The sequence below is a fragment of the Solenopsis invicta genome, chromosome 2, assembly GCF_016802725.1.
Source record: "Solenopsis invicta isolate M01_SB chromosome 2, UNIL_Sinv_3.0, whole genome shotgun sequence".
Classification (NCBI taxonomy): Eukaryota; Metazoa; Arthropoda; class Insecta; order Hymenoptera; family Formicidae; genus Solenopsis; species Solenopsis invicta.
The window spans coordinates 10909899-10930554 of record NC_052665.1 but is presented as its reverse complement, the minus strand read 5'-3'; the positions used below and the strand labels follow the sequence as shown (position 1 = coordinate 10930554).

The window sequence follows — 20656 nt, the reverse complement described above, 5'->3', positions numbered from 1 at the left end:
TCTATAGACTACGTGCTAAGTACACTCGTGAATGTATGGAATAGTATGAAAACAAAAGTGTCAAACAGTTGTCAAATACACATGTATGTAGATCAACCGTTTGACCGGGACCGTGATAACACTATTTAAGCATAAGATGGCCGAGAATGAATTTGTATCCGACAGTGACGAATGTCTCGTTACGGAGGCTATTAATTTAGATATTGAAGAGGTACCTTTTTATCTTTGCAACTGCGATTGCCTGTGCAACAATGTTGTAAAAACATTGTTGTAACGTAATGCAATCGTTCGCTCCTTGAACGAATCACACTACGCTGTTTGCCATTTATATTTCTAATTCATATATTTTTTCTCCATCATAATCTTATTATAATTTCCACTGAATTTCCGGTTGTTCTGACACAGTACTTATGTCGCATTCTTTCTAGTTAGATAATACGGAATATGCTATACCAATCGTGGAAGAATTACCCACCTTAGAGAGTATATTGATGGAACCCGATTACGAGTCACTATCGGAAACGGAGGACGATGTCGGTGTACCGTTGGTAGAAAAACTTGGTAGCAGTGAAACAACCAGCATCGGCAGTCACCTATCTCTGAATTCGTTAAATAAATCCTCTAAGAACGCTCAGAGACCCTCCTCGGGTGTTATCTTAAGGCACGTCATACTCAAAGGAATAACATCACAAATTGTATCGGCCAATGTGAGCAATTACTCCATTCATTATGTCGGAGCTATCAGAAGTCAAGTTTCTTCAAATTACACATTTTTTAATAATTATTACATTCTATGTGTATAGTAATCAAGCCTAAAATAGTTGTCATTGTTAAATTGATTACACAGGAGAGAGTCAATGCTGGTTTGGCTAGTGCAGTTGCAGCTGGGGGAAACATGCTGGTAATTGGTACTAGCCATGGTTTAATTTTGGGCTTTGATTCGTCGCAAACATTGCGATGGTGCGATCAGGAAGCGAGACATCAAGGTTCAGTTTCAGCTCTTTGCTTCAATTTTGATGGTAGCAGGGTGTTGGCTGGTTTTGTCAGAGGACATATCTTGATGTTGGATAGTAGTAATGGAAAAGTTTTAAGAATTCTTACTGATGTACACCCACTCGACACTGCTGTGTTACATGTCAAGGTATAATTTACCAATTGGATTTCTTGCATAGGCATAAAATTAATGTGATATATACTCGGAAGTAAAATTAAGGGATCACCTATTCTGACTCCGAAAAATAGGCGTAATTCAAGAGAGTGTAACTTTGTCAAAAATAATCGTAAACAAATTTTAAAAAAAGCATTTTAAAGCTTGGAATCTCTAGTTTTGAGATTGATAAGTTATTAAACGATTTACAGATTGTTTACGAAGTTATGCGGATTCAAATGGGGATGCGTCAAATCTCAAAATTTTTTCCAAATTTTGCAAAGCTCCACGACGCAAAATAAAAATCGCATGTAAAAATTTTGAGATTTGTCGCATCCCCATTTGAATCCGCATAAGTTCGTAAACAATCTGTAAATCGTTTAATAACTTATCAATCTCAAAACTAGAGATTCCAAGCTTTAAAATGCTTTTCTTAAAATTTGTTTACGATTATTTTTGACAAAGTTACACTCTCTTGAATTACGTCTATTTTCGGAGTCAGAATAGGTGATCCCTTAATTGTGCTTCCAAGTGTATATACATACATACATACATACATACATACATACATACATACATACATACATACATACATACATACATACATACATACATACATACATCATACATACATTCATATATACATATATACATACATATATATATATATATATATATATATATATATATATATATATATATATATAAACATACACTATTATTGTATCTTAAATCTGTTTTGCCCAATTGACAGTTTTGAATTAGTTTATTTTAGTTTACAGATTCGCCAAAAATAGCTTTGTGCAGTGATAGTGGTGGTTCAGTGTTTGAACTGAATTTCACTAGAGTGATGGGTGTACGAGGTTGCGACAGTAGATGTTTGTTTAGCGGCTCCAAGGGAGAAGTGTGTACTCTAGAGCCTTTGCTGTTGAATCATTTGCCGTCACATCCACTGAAAAATTATACATTAGTAGCAATGGCAACATTATCAAAGGTTGTGTTTCGTAGTTACGAAAACATAGCATCGATTAAATGTACATAACATTTATTTTATTTCTTAGGTAATTGTAGTCTGCATAAGACCGCGAATGCGCGTTGTATTGAGTCATCCGTTGACCGGTGCCGCGATAGCACCACCACAACTGTCTTGGCAATTAGTTGTGATACAAACGGCCGATGGCTCCCGCGTGATCGATCCAGTATTGGCGCTCGCAAGGGATAATGTGGTGTATTTTTATCAAGTATTGGCATTTAATTGCATTATATTTTATGCGATTGTTTTCTTTTAAGAATACTAAAGAATATTGTCTGTTGACAAGGTGTATACTGAAATTGGTACGCGAGTAAAGCTATCTCCTCTTCGAAGGATGACGCTGCCGTACATGATAAGCAATTTGAGGTGGTTAAATCCGAGATCTCTCGTGGTACTGGACGCTCAAGAGAAATTGCATTTGTTAGATGTAAGAGCGCAGGATAATTTGGAGACGTTAGACATGAGTCGCGTTGGTATTTCTTATGCTTCTAGTCATTTTAAGGGATTGTCTACCGGCGGAAATGTTTCCAAGGTACAAGGAGTGATATCTCGAAGAGAAAGGGAAATGTATTTAGTAATACATTTGAAATATATTTTGCACACAGGCGATGGCGTTAACCGGTGAACGGGCGTGCTACAACACCGTTGTAGTCTTCGGTTCGCAATTGTTGTTATTAGGTACAAAGAGTTTACATGTAATATGTATGAGAACATGGACTGAAAGATTGCAACATTTGATCGTGCAGGTCAGTTTAAAGCGATGGAAAATATCTGACAGTGAGTGTAAAAATGTTTTATTGTCTTTCAGAAACGGTTCCCCGAAGCGTTAGCGTTGGGCCTTTCCTTTTATCAAGACAAAGGCAAGGCGGTTATCGGCTTGCGAGGTTCTAAGCAACGTCGCAAGCAAATAGCGCGTGACAAAGTTTGCGAAGTATTGGTGCAGTATATGGATGAATTAAATCAATGTTTGGTAGACGAAAATATAGATTACGATACGATAGTCCTTACTTGTGTCGATTACTGTATTCAATTGGAAAATCTAGATCTGCTATTCGGAAAGTTGTGGGACATAGTTTTTGAGTCAGAAGGACTGAGAACTAGTTACCTGCATGCCCTCGAAACTCCTCTGCTAGATGGAAGTCTTCAACCAAGATTGCCGCCATTGATCGCCCAGCAATTGGTCACTCTTTACGATCAAGAAGACAAGGTAGATTCGCTGGAAGCGATTGTGGTTCTACTTAATGTGGATTGCTTGGATATTCATCAAGTAAGTTTCAACATTTGTGCGCGAGTTTTCATAATAAATAATTCACATAAAAAAAATGACGTTTACAACGTTTAAGATTTCAGAACGTATGTTTTTCTGCATAGGTAACGACAATCTGTCGTCAGCGAGGACTTTGGGAGGCACTGATTTATCTCCAAACAACGGCGCTAGGCGATTTTACAGCGCCCATTCATCAATTGGTACCGGTACTTCAGAATTTATTGCAGGATCCAATAGCCACCCTCTCTCGTGACTGTATAAAACTCGGCAACGCCATTCTAGTTTACACTAGCTGCTGCCTCGCTGGTCGTGGATTTCCCAAGGACGAGCTCCCCGAAGGTATGCCGCAGAAAGCGAAAGCGGACATACTGAGAGCCTTGTTATCCCAGCATTCCAGTTTAGCGAATGACATGGAAAGGCAATATCCGTACTTGAGAACATTACTGCAATTCGATGCAAAGGGCTTTCTCGACGTTATAGCCATCGCCTTTCAGGAGCCAGAATTTACGTCCGAAATGGGCCTTCGGCACCGGCAGAGGCTTATAGACATCTTGTTGAGTATTGTTATTCCGAGTACGCCACTTACTCCGAAAAATATCGATTACATCACGACAGAGCAACAGTTTATGGTTCTCGTTTTCGTCGCACACGAAGTGTCTGAAAGCACTGTTACGTTAGAATCTAGTACTTTGAACAGAATGATAGATATATTGTGCATCGATTCACACGTAGAATTATCGAAGGACTTAAAAACTGAGAGAGAAAATGCTGTGCTAGAATTGCTGCATTCTAAAAAGTTGTGCAATATTTCTGATAATACTGTATTAAATTTAGCAAATAGAGCGAATTTGTAAGTATCTATATGCTTTATTCTCGTTGGTCTATTACATATATATTTCGCAATACGTATCACGTTTTTTATGTTGCAGCATAAGAGTCGCGGAATTATTGTACAGTGCGCGAGAAGATTGGGTGGCGGTATGTAAATGCATGATCTTGGAGCCATCGAGGTATCACGACGTGTGGCCCTGGCTCGAGCATCTACCGACCGCTTCGTTAGACCAAGTTATATCGATTCACACTTCAACTCTCTTGACGATTAATGCCACTCAGTTTGCCGTGATAATCGCGGCACGGTTGCAAAATAAAATTGATGCGATATTGCAAAGTCTTACCGATGATTTAAACTTGGAATACAAGCTGCTAGGGGCATTGTATCAAGTCGCACAGTACAAGGAGGAAGACGTTTCTCTAGAATTAACAACCGAATACTTGGAGAGATATCTAGCGTTAATGTGCGAGTTGGAGCCAGCGCGCGTAGTTGCCCATTTGAATGGGCCGCACGGGTGCAGACTGGATGAGGCGTTAAAGATCGTTCAGAAATGGAATTGTAAAGATGCAGAGGCAGTGATGCTGGAGAAGCTTGGTAATTATCAGGACGCGTTCGATCTTCTGCTAAAAGAGTTTGAGGATCGGCTGGAGATGTACCGGCAAGATAAGGCTTCGGAAAGCGAGACGGTGCACGCCGCCATTCAACTCGCAGGGGTATGTCGGAGATCGGCGGGGAATCTTGATTGGATGCCTCTTGTGGAAGTTATGTTTCGATCACATTCCGAGAATAACAAGCAGAAGACGGACATATTGAATGGCAAATTATTGCGATTAATTTTAGAATCTCTGAGTGGCACGTCGATATTGTCGAATATACTAGAGCAAATTCTGCGAAATCCATCGACAACGAGCGGAACGATGGGTGACATACGGCAACTACTGTCCGGAGTGCTCACTCAGTCGCGATACGAGCAAACTCTAGTCGAAACTACCGCGCGATTAGTGAGCTTAGAGCTTCACAAAGCTCTAGAAAAATCTTTGAGGTACTTGAATAAAATATTACCTTTTGATAGAGTGCAGAAGTTTATCAAGTTTCACAATAAACTTTTTTTTGAATAGTTCAAGATGCAAGATTTTCCTGACAGTGTTAATAACAGAGCGGGGAAGATTTCATCTAAATTGACGATGAAAAGTACATGAAGACAATGTAGAAAAGATGTTCATCGTGAAACTGACAATCTTTCGCACTCTGATTCTTACATGCACATGTATCGCCTACATGCAGCGATTTTTCTATCACTCAGAGACGCCGGTAGAGCCTGCGGCAATGTTTCCATAACTTGTCCCGTGTGCAGACAGCCGTTGTCGCATTGTTCCGATCACGTGGTGGTGTTCGGCTGCGGTCATGGATATCACTCGACGTGTTTAGGCGAGTCCAAATCGTGTTACAAATGTTTAAACACGAAAGGATGGGCGCCCGTCGCTACCAATGTAGCACACGCTGTTCCGCAGCCCCCGCCGGTTAGTTGTAACAGCGATGTATCTTCATTATCTTACATTTTCTTACACCACAGGAATATTATTTTGCTTACCTGGCGTTCACAGAGAAAGAAACAGCTCCTTCCGCCAGAATTTCTACGTCACAGAGACCTCGCGCTAAGGCTGGCACCGTCTTGCTCCATTCCCGACCTCGAGGGCATCTTTTAAATCTAGTCTTCGACTATCGAGAACGATGAACGCGTTTGTTAGCGGTACGTAATATCTTTAAGATACCAAAATGAATGCGTATGGATGTACCATATGTTTTGTGTAGTATCAACGAGAGATTGAGCTCCATTCCGAGATTTGATTTGTTTAATGCGCGTTGATGTCTATGACACGTTGCCAAATACAAGTTATTACTGAAATATTAAGTATTTATTATATACATATATTGTTTATATAACATTTATATTATTCTCTTCTGTTATAACGCGTAATTGCGTATTTTTTATATTGTTTCCATGACAGCTATCGATGGAACGTCCGTTCTACGTTTTATCTTAATGATGAAAACTGGTTTCTTGGGCGCGTTATCCGCTAGAACGCGAGACGGGTCCATAGGTTCCTCATCCAATAATTCACCGGTGAGAAGTTTCGCGACAATTGGAAAAACATCCAACTTTGGATCCTTGGATTTGTCGATCGGTGATATTTCGACGTTTGAGATATACGTGTCTACAATAGATTCTAGCTTAATAAGAAATGGATTCAACTTCAATATAGCTATGTATTGCTGTAACTGCAAATCAAAAAGGATCAATGATTAATTGATAATTTTGCTTAAAGGGAACATTTTATAGGGTGTGTATATGTATATTTCACAGATATACAATGTATCGTATGCGTAGATACGTGCCTTATCATCGGATCTTTCGAGATTACGTAATAAATCTTTGATTTCATTTATTAAAATGTAGCACTTGGCGAGATATTCACGACTGTATGCAGTCTCGCGAATATGCAACAACTCCCTAGTTAAAGATCTCTCTTTCTTTATCTTTTCAAGGAGCAACGATAACGGTATCCCCGATAGCGTACGACTGCCCACCTGAATCTTGGAACATTTTTCACAAACCTGTATAATTTATGCGTTATTCCTGTAAATACTTATACAAGAAATGCATAAATGTAAAATAGAAAAGTTTCACCTGCTTATTAGTAGAGCTCCATAAACCGACAATCCCGTTTACGAATTGCTTAAAGTCGCTCGCGAAAGTATAATTTTCAGATAAATATAATAACGACTGAAGTTTATCTGTTAAATTGCACGACAGTTTACCAAACAACTCGAACTTATCACGGAAATCAAGAGCAGCGTCTGGACCGTGACCTTCCGACTTGAGAATGCCCACCTATATAGGAAATATATCAATCATGTATAATTCATTTGACTGCACATCATTTCTGGACAAAACGGTGTAAACGAGATAAGAGTTTATGTTCCGACGTTTATACATTAAACTCACATTTTTTTCGAGAATTTGCATGATGTCGTGAGTCGATACGTTGTCAATCGTCATGATGGTTGTTTATCAAGTTTATTACTTTATTTCAGGTATATATATATCGTCCTCAAATTGACTGTTAAACAAATACATATTTCCATAGCCAACTCAACATTGTCCGAAATGCGATAGTGTTCTTTCTTCAGAAGGTAGATATATTCAGTTGGTTTCTTTTTATTGATTGTTATGGTTTATATAAACGACATTGTTTTCCTTTCATACATGTACATAAATCTGGCATTGATTTGCTTGTATAGCATATAAGTCACTTTATAACATCGCGTATTAATTTCATTGATAATATACGACATCTTTACGTTCGGCTAGCATTCCTTCTTTTTTTTTATCGGATAATGATGTAATGAGGTATCGTAGGGATGAGATAATTGAGAATTGACTCTTTCACGGTCGCTTAAAAAATTAACTTATGGCTTTTATGTAATTTTAACTGTTAATAGTGATTTCTTACCATTATAAGCACTCCTCGGCTCATATCATAAGTAATGTACATATTATTACATATTCGGTATTATTAATATTATTAACTGTTATAACTATATGTTACTTATTTAGTTATACAGTTATCTTAATAATCGCAGTAGAAACACATAAAAACACGTTTAAATTCGCACTTACTGACAGGTATGTAGTGTAATTTATAGTAAAAGAAAATAGCGCGATACTGCCATCAAATATGCTGATTGATATCTGCGCATTCTGCTTCCAAACGCCACAACAAATTCAATTATTACAACTAGTTTCGTAGAAGTGTTGTCTCATTTAACACTGTTTATAACAGGGGGAAGAGTACCTCTACTAAAAAGAGGACGGATTATTACATATATATCATATATATGCAATTTAATTTATATTTTAAAGTATATTTTATTTTCTTAGAAGGATAAATTGCTTTCGTATTATTTAAATTTCATGTATTCAGTTTAATACAAAAGCACTTTTTTTATCTTTCCTTTTTTTATGTATATTGCAACTAAGATTATTCATCGATATATATTGCCAATAAAACTTTCCCATTTTATTTTATTATTGTTTCTAAAAGAAATCAAATATAATAAAGATTTATAAGATATTTCAGATAACTAATAATCTAGCAACAATTATTTTTTTATTTACTAAATGTGACTTTGTATTATTCATTTAAGTTAATTATAATTTAGATATTATTTATATTTTGTTTTTTTTTTCCTAAAAAAAAAATAAGTTTAAAATTTATACCCTAACAAGGCTGTATTAAATAATAATTGTATTCAAGTTAATTTATATTAATTTAATTTTTATATTTATCAGCATATAAACTTGTTTTGCAAAGATTTCATGAGAATTTAATGGTGAATATGTCTTAAAACTACAGTTAGCTGTTTGTATATCATGATCAGAAAAAATTTTCTACAGTAATCCACACTGAACACAAAATGGTACAATTGATACTCATCCCCCATGGATCGATTCGTACAATATACATGTGTACCAAACTTATGCAACAGAGGTAAAAAACGCCACAAGTTTATCAGGAACATGTATTATGTTTCTTGAATGAATCACCATAAATGAATCATCATGAGATTTGAATGAATGTATTAACTGTCAAAATCCAACAGTTTACTTCTAAATTCACTTTCATATCGAAAAATGATTATTATTTTACAAATGAAAATCAATCAGTGCTTGAATCACACAGTCTATTAAAATGGGTTGCTCTTCAAATTGTCGATATCCTAAAATCTTTCTCTGTTCACTTCTGCCATCGTCGCTCACGCTATCAACAGCAAGAGTGAGCACGTTAGCGATATCTATGGATATCTATGAGAATGATATCTATAATGTGGCGGTCTATAATTGTTCCCGTGCCGTGATCGCGCGTAAGAGGTATTATAATATCTTCGGTGATTGTGATTATTATGATGATGATGATGGTGATGATGGTGATAACCGTTAAGTGATCGATTCCACGTTTTATTTTGGTACTCTTGGAATGAATTGTAACTTGTACTAGACCTCTCTTCGTATGACCGACGATTTGTGTGATTCTTGACCTTCTTTGTCCGACCTTTATCTATCTCGTCGTCGTCTGCATTAAAATGACGTTTACGCTCCTCTCTCCTATCATTATCGACATCGTGATCAAGTTGCGTTCTATTGCCATTCCAACTCGTTACTAAAATTGAAGATACGAAATTATAACAGACCTTTTTACCTTCCTATAATTAGATTGACTCTTGCTTTTAAACTTTTATAATCAGACATACTAACCAGAGGAACTGCCATATCCACGATGAGACATTTTCATTAAATATGAAAGAGTGTGATCCGAGCGATTGGTACCGTTAAAATCGCGCACAGCCGCAGCACTCGGTGTCGTATGACCACTTTGACTTGCTTTAGTATCCTCCCTAGAAAAAACACGAGATATTTTTTTTGTTCATCATCTTACCATCATTATAAAGAATTATAACATAGATATGTAAAAGAATTTACCTATTATCAGCGCACAACCATTCGTTGGTTGATCCACTGTGATTGGAACCATCCATGATTGTCCAGCTTCTAAAGTTGTTGGTTGCAGCCTTCGTAGATACAGTCTCTTCCTGTCCATTTTTAATTTTGCTGGTTTGGCGCCACTTATCCTTATCGCGCTGCTCCGATTGACCATTTGTTTCTATTTTCCCATTTTGATGTTTCAATGTACTTATTCGACCGTTACTGTTAGATCCATTTTGCGTTTTTGTACAGTCTACAATCGTAACTTTCATCGTTGTCGATACGCCGTTGGTATTACTCTTGGAATTAATTTTCGGTGATTCTTTAAAATTGGAGGTTGTTTTTGCTACATCTTTCGCGAGGCATTTTGGCACACCGTTCGTAACATTAATTCGAGATGTGGTATTCGACGTTTGATTTTTCAAAGTCCCTGTTCCAGGAGAATAATTATCCTCTTCCTCACTGGAACCATCGTAGGGCACCAAACTGTTTCCATTTAGAACTTTTCCGTTTTTAATGTGTACAACTAGTCTTGGCTGCGTCTTATCTTGCATTTTCTGTGATAATTGTGTACTAACAGTGTCATTAGATTTTTGTACAGGAAGATTCAATTCTATATTTCTTTGTGGCGGGAGTTGCGGACCAATTAACGTCGGTTTACTCGAATTACCGAGGTCATTTGACAATCCACTTGACGATCCATTCGTAGAGCATCCACCTGACGTTGAGGCTTTGGATATGAGAGACTTATTCGTAGAATTCGATAGCGAATTCGGCACATTCTTCGCGGATGCTATGCCATTCATTTTCGCGTTCTGTTGATTTTGGCTATAGTTCTCCATCTCGAAAATCATTATGTACGCGTTTGTACTTAATACATTATTAAGGCTTATTGGACGAACGCAAGAGTCGTCGAAGGAATAATATTGACCGCTCGACACTTGCGCAACCGCCGTATAGTGGCCGCAATTTACAGAGGGACCCATGTGCGTCACCATCGACATGAGTTTATAAGTTAGCTGTTTAGGAGATTCGCATGGTTCTCTCCACAAATATTGGCCCATATCTATAGTCTGTTTAAAACCAATGTGTCTAGATATTTTTCCCCCTAAAAAGCTAAATCGTTTCAACTGTACACACAACACTTTTGGCGGGCGTTCCAACGTGAATTGTTTGGTGGCAGGAACTCTTCTTTTACAGGCTTCACATTTATAGTCATTGTTATCCAATTGTTCTCTACTGAAGTAACTATTTAATGCTTCATCCAGAGTATTTGCCTTTCGTATATCCACAAGTAAGTCCTGTTAAAATTTATAGATGTTTGTAAATAGAAATAAAAATTTCCTTTTAATCACTTTACAGATAAATGTATGGGGGAAAAAAAAATATATATATATATAGGATTTATTACTTACTTGAAAGTGTTGAAACGTGGTAGATACGTGTTGACATTGCAGGCACTTTACTTCAGTACGTATATAGCCACCAAATATTTGATTAATAGGAGTTGTTTCCTTAGAGTAGCTATCCAATTTAGTCGCTTTATGCCTAGTCAGATACGCGCGTTCCATTCCCTCCAATAAATAGCGTAAAAATTCGTGAGCATCTTCTTGTTGTCCAGGCACCATAGTTCGGCATATGACTGTAGAAATATTATCTTTTACAATATTTATCTATGCTCTATGGTAAATTTATCATTAGAGGTGAATACGTACGCTTTAGCTTATTATATATGTAAAACGGCTTGATCGCACCACCAGACTTCTGATGGCTGAACTGTAGAGTCTTGGCCATTGCACACGTAAGGCATTCCCCACCGCCATCTAAAACTATCCTATTATCAAAACACCATACAAAACTATGCTATTATAATGTTGTATAATGTATTTCTGAAGATGCATACAAGCAATAAACTAAAGGCACAATGGTATAGCACAGGAACTTACTGTTTTGTTCACACTTGGAATTATGATGTGTGTCAGACAGCAACCAATTGACGAGAGCCGGAACATGAAACAATGCCTGGAGAGTGCTGTTTAGGTAACAGGTATTCCCGACATTGTACATGCCAGCTCCAATTGGACAGGTGCCTTTCCACCCGAGATGAACATTCTTGGGAGAGTACAGAGTGACAGCCGGTTCTGGCAAAACTGGTCCTTTGCTCGCATCATTCTTCTTCTTGAAGCCTACACCATCCTTTGCTTTGTTTCCTTCTAAATTCTCAGAAGAGGACAAGTTGAGGAAAATGTTGCAGTTAGCTTGCACCTGACTCGTCGCCTGGAAATCCTTTAATTCTTCATAACGGATTTCCGTCTGCATGATCCGTGAGGCATTGCTCACAAGCTCGAGCGACAGATCGTCCGTGGTCTTGGACGGACTGCTGTTCAGAACGCAATGGAGCCTGGCTGCGATAGGATCGCAGACGCTGACCGCAGGCATTTTGCTCACCGATCGAAATTTCTATCCTAATCTTTGTTAAGCAGATACACCTATAATAAAATATAAACTATGAGGTGTAATTATATTTCATCTCTGTGCGCACCATATTGATAACGTTATAAAAAAACAGATTTTAAAGAAATATAGTAGTTTTAAAAATTACATTATATGAAATATTATACGTATATGTGCGAAATAAGATATGACCACTCGATTGTCCGCGAAGATGAGAATTTTACAAAGATAGAAGCGATCGAGCGTGAGAGTCAATGTTAAGAATTATAGCCAATATCGTGACACGTTTCGCTCACAAGCGTTTATAAGATAAACAAGGTACTTCGAGATGGATCGATTTTACTGGAGCGATCGTTGGAAAGACACGCGAGGGTGCGGGAGATAACGTTTCGGAAGAGTGTTTACCTGCTCGCTGACGTACAGCGATCACCGGGCGGGTTACCGTCGAGACGAGCGCGGCGACCATCTGGCGTGGAGCTTCCTCAGTTTTTGACACGCGGGCGGCGGAATCGCGCGCGATGTCGCGGGTTCAGTCTCGACACACGCGACAGTGGATACGAGGCTACCGGGCGGCGGCGGGCGGGAGTGCGGGAGTCGTTTGCCGCTGCGGAGGTCGCGCGCACACACACGTGCAAGCGCGCGAGCGGCCGAGCGGGCGCGTGTCCTCGCTGATAGCGCTTTCTCTCTCTCTCTTTCTCTCCCCTTCACTCACTCACTCATTTACTCGCTCACTCATTCACTCACTCACTCACCTTCGGTCTCTCACCCGTCACGAACGGATTTCCCGCGTGCACGCGTACGTAAGGCGGTAATGCCGGACGCAGCCGGATGAGACACGTTTACAGCGCGGCGCGCAAACAGCACCAGCTCGATGTCCGACGGTCGACGCCGGTCATCACATATCGATCGCGCGCGACGATATCGCGATACGTTCGCACGTCGAACACGCGGACACGATAGGCGAGCACGCACACACGGCCGTGACAGCCATTTGCATTCGCTGCTATCTCCGTGGAACGGCTTCCTGCGAGCGCTTCGTTAGCACGCGGGAAAATTGGACGTCGCGCAAGATGGTTCCCCGGCGGCGTTGAGACACGCACGAGGGCAGAGGGAAGGGTCGGCTCGACCGCCGCGCGCGCAGGCGCGAGTCGAGCCGACGACGGCCGACGGCGGTCTCTGCGAATAAGCCGTTGCCGCGTCTCTCTCTCTCTCTTTCTCTCTCCGATTGTTCGACGGCCGTCGCACCACGTCGCTCGTGCTCCGAACGATCGATCTTTCGACGGCCGTTCGATCCCGACTACGGATTCCTCGCCCTCTCGGATCTTCTTGCCACCAGAAGCGCTCTCCCGTCTGCACTTAACCTATCGAAAGGAACTGGCCGCTGGCGCAGTGGCGCGGCTGCGTTCGGAAAACTGTCGCGCGACCGCGCGGAGGAATACGATTGGTAGCCGCGTTCGCGCCCATTGATTGGCTATCGGTAGTTGGAGCATCTTTTCGATTACTTTCGAGATGCGGTCGATAAGGTCGATATCTAGATCAGAAATCTTTGTATATATCTTTCTACAATATTATTTATCTTATTTTAATAACTATGCCCAACAGCAAGGTTTATATACGCGTAAAGTGTAATCTACAATGTACATCGTGTTTCACAAATATCTTGAAAGAAATTCGAGAATGAATCGCGATTAGTCGTCGTGCGAGACATGACGTGACGTCACACGTCGGCCACTGTGGTCTCTCTCGACTCGCGTCGCTCCTCTTCTCGCGCCATCTTTCTTTCCAAACTACCGCTGCGCCGCGTCGGTTGGCTGCTTCCGTGCTCCGTTCTTTTCGCCTTTTTCAAGTGCAAGTTGCGCTTAGATACGATGGCGAATACATTGTAGTAGCGGGTAATCGTCTTAAGACAAAAGTCGCCGTCTACATACGTTGTAATGCGATAGAAATAATTGCAAGTGTACAATATTAGCGTCTGCTGCGTCGCGACAAGTTTAACTCGCGCGGTTTGCCTTTTATTCGCGCTCGCGTGCAATATTCGCGGGAATATTAAAATCAGGAGTGCCAAATAGAATATTGGACGATGTCATTGATGTACAACATACGGCTCGTGAACAGTAGAACGAGATGTCGACAGAGTTTCAGGGAGAAGAAGCGCGGCATGGCTAAGCGCGGCTAGGCGCGGTGTCCTTGTGTAGCAGCTCGGTGAGCACATTATTTTATTAATTGACATCATTTTTTTGTGCGTGATTTTGCATTTGCATTTCCGCAATTTGAGCTCACTGCGTATAAATTCCATCAATTCTTATAATACGCCATTTAAATAAAATAAAGTTTGAGATAATGGAGAATATTTTCTGTCTTTATCTTTCATTTATTTTTTTTTGCGCGCGGCATGCGCGGAATGCGAATGCAATAATAGTCCGCCATTTTGAATACGTCATTTCGAGCACTTTCGGAAAAAAAGAGACAGAAGATAATAGATACGTCACGTTTACTGTCTCTTTCTATCTAAAGAGCTTCTAAAAAACTCATTCAATGTTGTATTGGAAGTAAAATAAATCCCGGAAATATCTATACGTATAAATTTCGTAAATAATTTCTCTAGTGTAATTTAAGATTAGATTAAATAGAAAAATAGACGGTTGTCAGATTAATTATTGCTTGTCTTTGTCTATCTAATTAACCTCGCTGATTAAGGTTGAGGGTTTACACGTAAAATATAATCATCTAAAATATATCTACGTCTATAGCTCATAAATTACATTTTTCCTGTCATCTATGTAAATAATAATCTATGAATCATAAAAGATTCAGAAATAGTGAAAATTATGTTTTGTTTTTTAAATTTTAACATTATATATATTTTTAATTTATTAATACTAAACCAGTATTTATAATCTTAAAATTTAATTACTTTTATTTGTTAGCCAATTAAAAAAATTACATTGCTTGTATTGTTTCTATTGTCTATATATTTAAAAAATTCGTGTCTTGTGTAAATATTGCTATTACGTATATGTGTATTGTGTGTATAAAAATGTACATTAATTTATTTATTTTGTAGTAAGAAATTGCAGGCGTGTAACTTAATAATTCCTTCGTGATAAAAAATCTTTACTAGGTACGTTATATTATATAAATAAGGGACATAATTGTACCATCAATTTTAATATTACACGTGTAAATAATTCATGTAGACGTAATATTGAAATTGATGACACAATTATGTCTCTTATTTATATAATATAACGTATCTAATAAAAATTTTTCATCACGAAGGAATTATTAAGTTACACGCCTGCAATTTCTTACTACAAAATCAATAAATTAAAGTACATTTTTATACATACAATTTAAATATACGTTATACATAACAGCATTTAATAAATTAAATTAACAGTGAATTTTTAGTTAAATAAAATTCTAAAAATAATAAAATCTATTTAAACGAATTCTTATGATAATAAGGAAAATAGTCTGAATTTCTTATATTTAAAAACATAAAAAAAACGAAAAAAAAAGTATATATTTTCTATATTTATTCTCACGACGGTGATTTCTGATTTCAAACTCTATAAATTGTTAAATCTCTTTTTGTGCCAAAACAAAAATAAACAATAATTTTATTGTAACATAAGATAATAACAATTATACAATAATGCTAATGATAAATATTCTCATATTATAGCAATTTTACATATTCACTATAAGCATCATCCGTAGCATCCATTATTATTCGTCTTTATTGTAAAGATAGGATTGTAAGAATAAAATAAGATTGCAATATTCATTACGAACAACAATAAGAATAGTTGGAATTACATCAATATGCAATAAGTGTAAAATTGTGTGAATATTAATAGTTGATATAAAAAATTTCTCAAACTTTGCGAGAAATAAAATTGACACAAATTTGAAGAAATAAATTTTACCCAGATTAACTTTAATTATCCTGGAAATTAGTCTTAAAAATTTGACATAAATTCTAGAATGTTTAATTTACTTGAATATTATTAATAACATATTTACATAAATCACAACAATTTTTTTTAATGCAGTTAAATTTACATTTCTTTATATTTATATTTTTTTTAATTTTCTATTTTCTATTTTTACAAAAATAAATTATTAATATTACAATCAAGTGAATGCGTGTGATAAAAGCTGGAAATGATTTGATAGTCATAATTTTTTATTCTAACTTATTCGGTACATCTTGTATCAAAAATCCTGTTATTGAACTATTGAAACTTATAGCAGTTACTTTGAAGTAGCTTTTCATTGAATGTCATTTACATTATCAAAGCTTTGATAAAGTAATAGTTTATCTTGTAACAAATTTAACGTGTCATTCGAGAGTTTGACCAAGAGACGGGCCATAATTTAAAATCACTACTATAGACAAATTATAGGTATAACAAAAATTACACTTCAAATAGAATGGTAAGACTGCGAAACCATAGATTTCGAGTTGCATAAGATATATCATTAGGATTAGCAATATCTTTTCTTATTTGACAAATTTACAATTCCCTTTATTTATAAGATAAGTAAGAGTACTCTATATTGTCAATCGAAGCATGATATTGTCCATGATATTGTGATATCGCCGTTAGGTAGCTACATACCATGTCATGCGAGCGTTACAGTATTGATGAAGTTTTGATAGTCTGAAGGTATAAAGTATAAGCAAACGTTTAGATGAAAGAGGGTCCCGTTCATTCACTTAAAACTTTCCTCGTTGGTATATCTGTAATATTGACATAATTTCTCTATACGATAGGTCAGTGTAACTTGAAAATCTCGTTACCACACGTGAACATGCAGAACTGTTTATTTTTCAACTTTATATACATTTACGTACTACAAAAAAAAACCATGTAATTATCATCTTAGACACAAATTTTTTTTAAATATAAAGAAAAGAGAAACGCAATAACAGGTAAAGTCATTGTTTATAAAATAGATTAACCATTAACAGTGTAACAATTCATATTTTTAATTTTTTAATAATTTTAGATAAATTTTATATCTAAATTTTATTTAAATCAATTTAAAATTATTTTGTTAAAAAATGGCAAAGGTGAAAGTATCTTAGACGGAAATTATAAGATAATTGCTTACATATAAATTTACTCAGCCCATTATAATTTAAATACTTACATTGGTGAACATAACTGTGTTAACAGACGTCTGGATGGAAAATAATCCTCTCAATCATTTATGTATTTTAATACAAATAGTTTAAACATTTAAAATCCCAATAGTGTAATAATAAAAAAATAATAAAACATTGATTGTACTTTATTAATTATATTCTCTTATTAACGTAATATTGTGTTTGCCAGAGTTTACGAGACATAGATAGAACATTTTTATTCGCTTTTATCATCAATAGATTGTAACAGGAAGAAATAGGATATTGTAGCGTTTACAAACTGCCAATAAAAACAAAATAGTATTAGTATACAAAAAATGTAAATTTGTGAATACTATTAGCAGATGTATGTACACGTTCTATTATTTTGCAAAAAAGTAAAATTGATAGAAATTTCAAAAAGTGGGCTGTACGAATAAAATGAATTTTTAATTATCGTATTTGAAAAAATAATTAAAATTTCGTAATTTTCAGTTTTATTGCTTATTTTAAAATTTATGATTATAAATTTTGTAATATATAGATTCCGTTTAAAATAATTTTATTTTTTTGCTGGACAGTGTTGGATTCATACTTTTCATACAAAAAAAAAACATAAATACTATTTTAGAACATTGAGCGTCGTTAGAGCGATAAAACAGATTATGATTCGATGGTCGTGAGAGCTATCATTCATACTTACACGGCCGATTATAATTTAAAACACTTACATTTGTGAACATGACTATCTCGACGGGAGAGAAAATTGCGTATATAGTCATTGGTTTTTGCATCATCGTAAGAATAACATTTGTTCTTACGTGACGATCGAGATCAGATTTAGGCCACTCGCCAAAGTATACTCCATTACGAAAATTATCGCCCTAAATATATATAAAATTAACTTTCTATCACAATAATTGTTTTACTAAATCATTAAAACTTACCGCATTTGTAATAACAGTGCCGTTCCATGCGTACATAAACATTTGAAGCAGCTTTATTAAAGAGTATGTCAGAGACATAAGTATGTTGAAAAAAGTAAATTTAAATTCCTGCAAATATTTATTATTATTATTTACGTAATTCTCTACGCAATAGAATACAAAACTAGCAGCGCAACACATTTTTTTTGTTTTTATATTTTTTAAAGCAAAAATTATTACAAATTATTTAATTTTACTTTAATTATATTAGGCTCTGCTATAAAAGTATAACATTGCTTTTTTTGATATTTGCAAACGTTTTTCAAAAATGTAAAATCAAAATACGTTTATTTGTAATCTGGCTTTACATTAGTAATCTGTAACATGGCAATATTAATTGTACTACCATAATATTTGTTATACATATAGCATAATAAAAATTAAATCATAAAAAATCAAATATTGATTTGGTATCTACATACTGTTGTAACATCGTATATCAGCGAGCAAAGAAGCATAGCATTGGAGATAATATGCCAAAGGAGGATGGGTCCATAGACTTTTTCCAGTATGTTGCGGCATCGCAGCAACTTCTGATGCTTTTTAATGCACGTTTTTAACAGATCCGAAAATTTCTCATTAGGCAGAGGATTCGTGAGCCTGTAAATCATACCGCGCGCGGTCGAGGCCAACTGATAGGCAAACAAACTAAAAACGCACTCGACGCCGCACGTCGTAATGCAACTGAGCATCACCATAGCCGTTTCGAGGATCAAATGGAGATGACACAAAATATTATCCGGAACGGTCCAAAAGTAACCGTATCCCCTGCTGAGCGGCAGGGTGTAATTTGTAGCTGAATGGAAGTGGGAGAGATTACGAATTATGAATATATACGGAGACAGAAATATTCCCACGATCAATCCTATCATAATGATGACATATGTATACGCTAGGGTGTACGTTGCACGCAGGGGCGAAAATATTATCGTCCGGATTTTTTCGTTTTGCACAAGCTCCTCCTCATAAAAATCATTTAGCGTCTTGTGATTATTAATCAGAGAGCTGCGATTTATCAGGAAGCTTGACACCTTAAACAAAAAATCAGAGATGCATATTTTTTCTTCTGGCGAATCAAAAAAGTGTGAGTGACTACATTTAATATATTATTTAATATTGGTTAATTACATTTATATTTTAATTTTAAATTAAAATTTTTTTTCTTGTAAAAAATAACGTTGCAAAAAATGCTTATTAAAAGTCTGACCGATATATTAGCGCACTGACAATGAATATTCTTAATTTTTAATACGAATATTTTTTTTGTTCCGGGTGATTTTTTAACGATTGTCAGTATTCACAAAAATACATGTAGAGAAGGATATATTTTTGGATTTATTATTAACTGAAAACTATAATTTTGTAATCTTTGGTTCGTTCAAGTTTAGCGTGTAAACATATTAATATAATATAAGATATTTCTCTAAATCTTAGATCTTGTTCTCTAAATATATAATGAGTTTTTTCCAATTCGTACCTTGATAGTAGCGCTAACTGCAGATATAGTCAAGCCTATCATTTTCATCATATTTACCAATTTATGTCTAAAGACATAGGCCGTATGCAAGGTCAGTGTTATGAACATGATCATTAGCAAAATCACACACACTGGCCAGTAGCGCGTGGACTTGCCAGATTTTGTGGGCATGTACCAACAACCACTGATGATAAGTAGAATCTTAGTTATTCGTTGATACTTGCGATACTCTTGTAATCGTTTATCAACCATAGTAATATTCATATACTGAAGAACTCAAAGAATCATGGACAAAAAATCTTTTCAACTGGAAAAACTTAATATTTTAGAATGTCAGAAAAACTAAAATTTTTTAAAGAGAATATAGATCGACGTGTGAAAACACTTGTACTTACAGACAAGTCTTATTCAGTTATAGCTAGATCTTTCTGTAGTACATACATTTGATTTAGTATTTGCAAAAAAGGAATCAAAATTTGCTTAAGAATAGCAAATATCTTTGTATTTCTATTTTTTTAATATTTTACTTTTTTTACAAAACTTGAATTTTCTTGTGTTTTTAATGACGATAATGATAATTATCTAGCCCAACTTAAATTGTAGCTTGTTTCATACAAAATCTATAGAATGACACGTTAATTATTTTTTGGCCACAAATTAATTTTTTTAAGTCTTAGTAGAGGACACGGTATAACTCAAACATTAGTTATAAGTAACGTTAACGCTAATCGTTAAGTTGAACGATTAAACATTTTTAATTATATTAAAAATATAATTA

General features: G+C 36.0%; 4 protein-coding genes and 1 long non-coding RNA gene across 10 annotated transcripts in view; 2 read left to right on the top strand and 3 right to left on the bottom strand.

The window, feature by feature from the left end:
* The first annotated feature begins 7 nt into the window (after positions 1-7).
* On the top strand, positions 8-6964 carry LOC105195015 (vacuolar protein sorting-associated protein 8 homolog). 4 transcript variants are annotated; one of them, XM_011160213.3, is made up of 13 exons: positions 8-211; positions 429-707; positions 848-1141; positions 1923-2141; positions 2209-2388; positions 2467-2712; positions 2786-2926; positions 2989-3447; positions 3552-4297; positions 4377-5321; positions 5583-5799; positions 5884-6029; positions 6289-6964. In XM_011160213.3, the coding sequence occupies exons 1-12, from the start codon at positions 137-139 to the stop codon at positions 5983-5985; spliced, it is 3903 nt and encodes a 1300-aa protein (XP_011158515.1). In that variant the 5' UTR covers positions 8-136; the 3' UTR covers positions 5986-6029; positions 6289-6964. The 4 variants fall into 4 exon arrangements, with proteins under 4 accessions (XP_011158515.1, XP_025991324.1, XP_039315662.1 ...); XM_026135539.2 differs by having other exon boundaries at positions 6827-6962; XM_026135540.2 differs by lacking the exon at positions 8-211 and having other exon boundaries at positions 563-661.
* On the bottom strand, positions 6193-7450 carry LOC105195014. Its single transcript, XM_026135545.2, has 4 exons — positions 7287-7450; positions 6969-7172; positions 6677-6895; positions 6193-6559 (listed from the first exon to the last, which is right to left on the bottom strand). Exons 1-4 carry the CDS (start codon positions 7338-7340, stop codon positions 6269-6271), a joined length of 768 nt encoding a protein of 255 aa, XP_025991330.1. The 5' UTR covers positions 7341-7450; the 3' UTR covers positions 6193-6268.
* A 1152-nt stretch (positions 7451-8602) lies between these two features.
* LOC105195016 (ubiquitin carboxyl-terminal hydrolase 36) lies at positions 8603-13355 on the bottom strand. Of its 3 annotated transcripts, none has more exons than XM_011160214.3 (7): positions 12684-13355; positions 11771-12313; positions 11540-11653; positions 11240-11466; positions 9822-11125; positions 9597-9736; positions 8603-9501 (listed from the first exon to the last, which is right to left on the bottom strand). In XM_011160214.3, the coding sequence occupies exons 2-7, from the start codon at positions 12261-12263 to the stop codon at positions 9137-9139; spliced, it is 2643 nt and encodes an 880-aa protein (XP_011158516.1). In that variant the 5' UTR covers positions 12264-12313; positions 12684-13355; the 3' UTR covers positions 8603-9136. The 3 variants fall into 3 exon arrangements, with proteins under 3 accessions (XP_011158516.1, XP_011158517.1, XP_039315668.1); XM_011160215.3 differs by having other exon boundaries at positions 11540-11647; positions 12684-13345; XM_039459734.1 differs by lacking the exon at positions 12684-13355 and having other exon boundaries at positions 11540-11658; positions 11771-11909.
* A 434-nt stretch (positions 13356-13789) lies between these two features.
* Positions 13790-20656, top strand: part of LOC120360075 — a 39254-nt gene continuing 32387 nt past the window's right edge. The window contains exon 1 of the long non-coding RNA XR_005576728.1: positions 13790-14480. This is a non-coding gene — a long non-coding RNA (uncharacterized LOC120360075). The remainder of the gene's footprint in view (positions 14481-20656) is intronic.
* On the bottom strand, positions 17568-20078 carry LOC105195018 (odorant receptor 49a). Its single transcript, XM_011160217.2, has 5 exons — positions 19879-20078; positions 18824-19432; positions 18363-18470; positions 18147-18299; positions 17568-17716 (listed from the first exon to the last, which is right to left on the bottom strand). Exons 1-5 carry the CDS (start codon positions 20047-20049, stop codon positions 17654-17656), a joined length of 1104 nt encoding a protein of 367 aa, XP_011158519.2. The 5' UTR covers positions 20050-20078; the 3' UTR covers positions 17568-17653.

Excerpts from the sequence above, each read along its gene's own strand:
- LOC105195015 (XM_011160213.3), top strand. The coding sequence starts at position 137 with ATGGCCGAGAATGAATTTGTATCCGACAGTGACGAATGTCTCGTTACG. Across the intron at positions 3,448-3,551 it reads ATTGCTTGGATATTCATCAA|GTAACGACAATCTGTCGTCA; the intron begins GTAAGTTTCAAC and ends TTTTCTGCATAG. Across the intron at positions 4,298-4,376 it reads TTAGCAAATAGAGCGAATTT|CATAAGAGTCGCGGAATTAT; the intron begins GTAAGTATCTAT and ends TTTATGTTGCAG.
- LOC105195014 (XM_026135545.2), bottom strand. The coding sequence starts at position 7,340 with ATGACGATTGACAACGTATCGACTCACGACATCATGCAAATTCTCGAA. Across the intron at positions 7,173-7,286 it reads TGCAAATTCTCGAAAAAAAT|GTGGGCATTCTCAAGTCGGA; the intron begins GTGAGTTTAATG and ends TTTCCTATATAG. Across the intron at positions 6,560-6,676 it reads TCGAAAGATCCGATGATAAG|TTACAGCAATACATAGCTAT; the intron begins GCACGTATCTAC and ends TTTGATTTGCAG.
- LOC105195016 (XM_011160214.3), bottom strand. The coding sequence starts at position 12,263 with ATGCCTGCGGTCAGCGTCTGCGATCCTATCGCAGCCAGGCTCCATTGC. Across the intron at positions 9,737-9,821 it reads TGGTTGTGCGCTGATAATAG|GGAGGATACTAAAGCAAGTC; the intron begins GTAAATTCTTTT and ends TGTTTTTTCTAG. Across the intron at positions 9,502-9,596 it reads TGGATATGGCAGTTCCTCTG|TAACGAGTTGGAATGGCAAT; the intron begins GTTAGTATGTCT and ends CTTCAATTTTAG.
- LOC105195018 (XM_011160217.2), bottom strand. The coding sequence starts at position 20,049 with ATGCCCACAAAATCTGGCAAGTCCACGCGCTACTGGCCAGTGTGTGTG. Across the intron at positions 18,300-18,362 it reads GCACTGTTATTACAAATGCG|GGCGATAATTTTCGTAATGG; the intron begins GTAAGTTTTAAT and ends ATATATATTTAG. Across the intron at positions 17,717-18,146 it reads AGATAGTCATGTTCACAAAT|TTTGTAAACGCTACAATATC; the intron begins GTAAGTGTTTTA and ends TTTTATTGGCAG.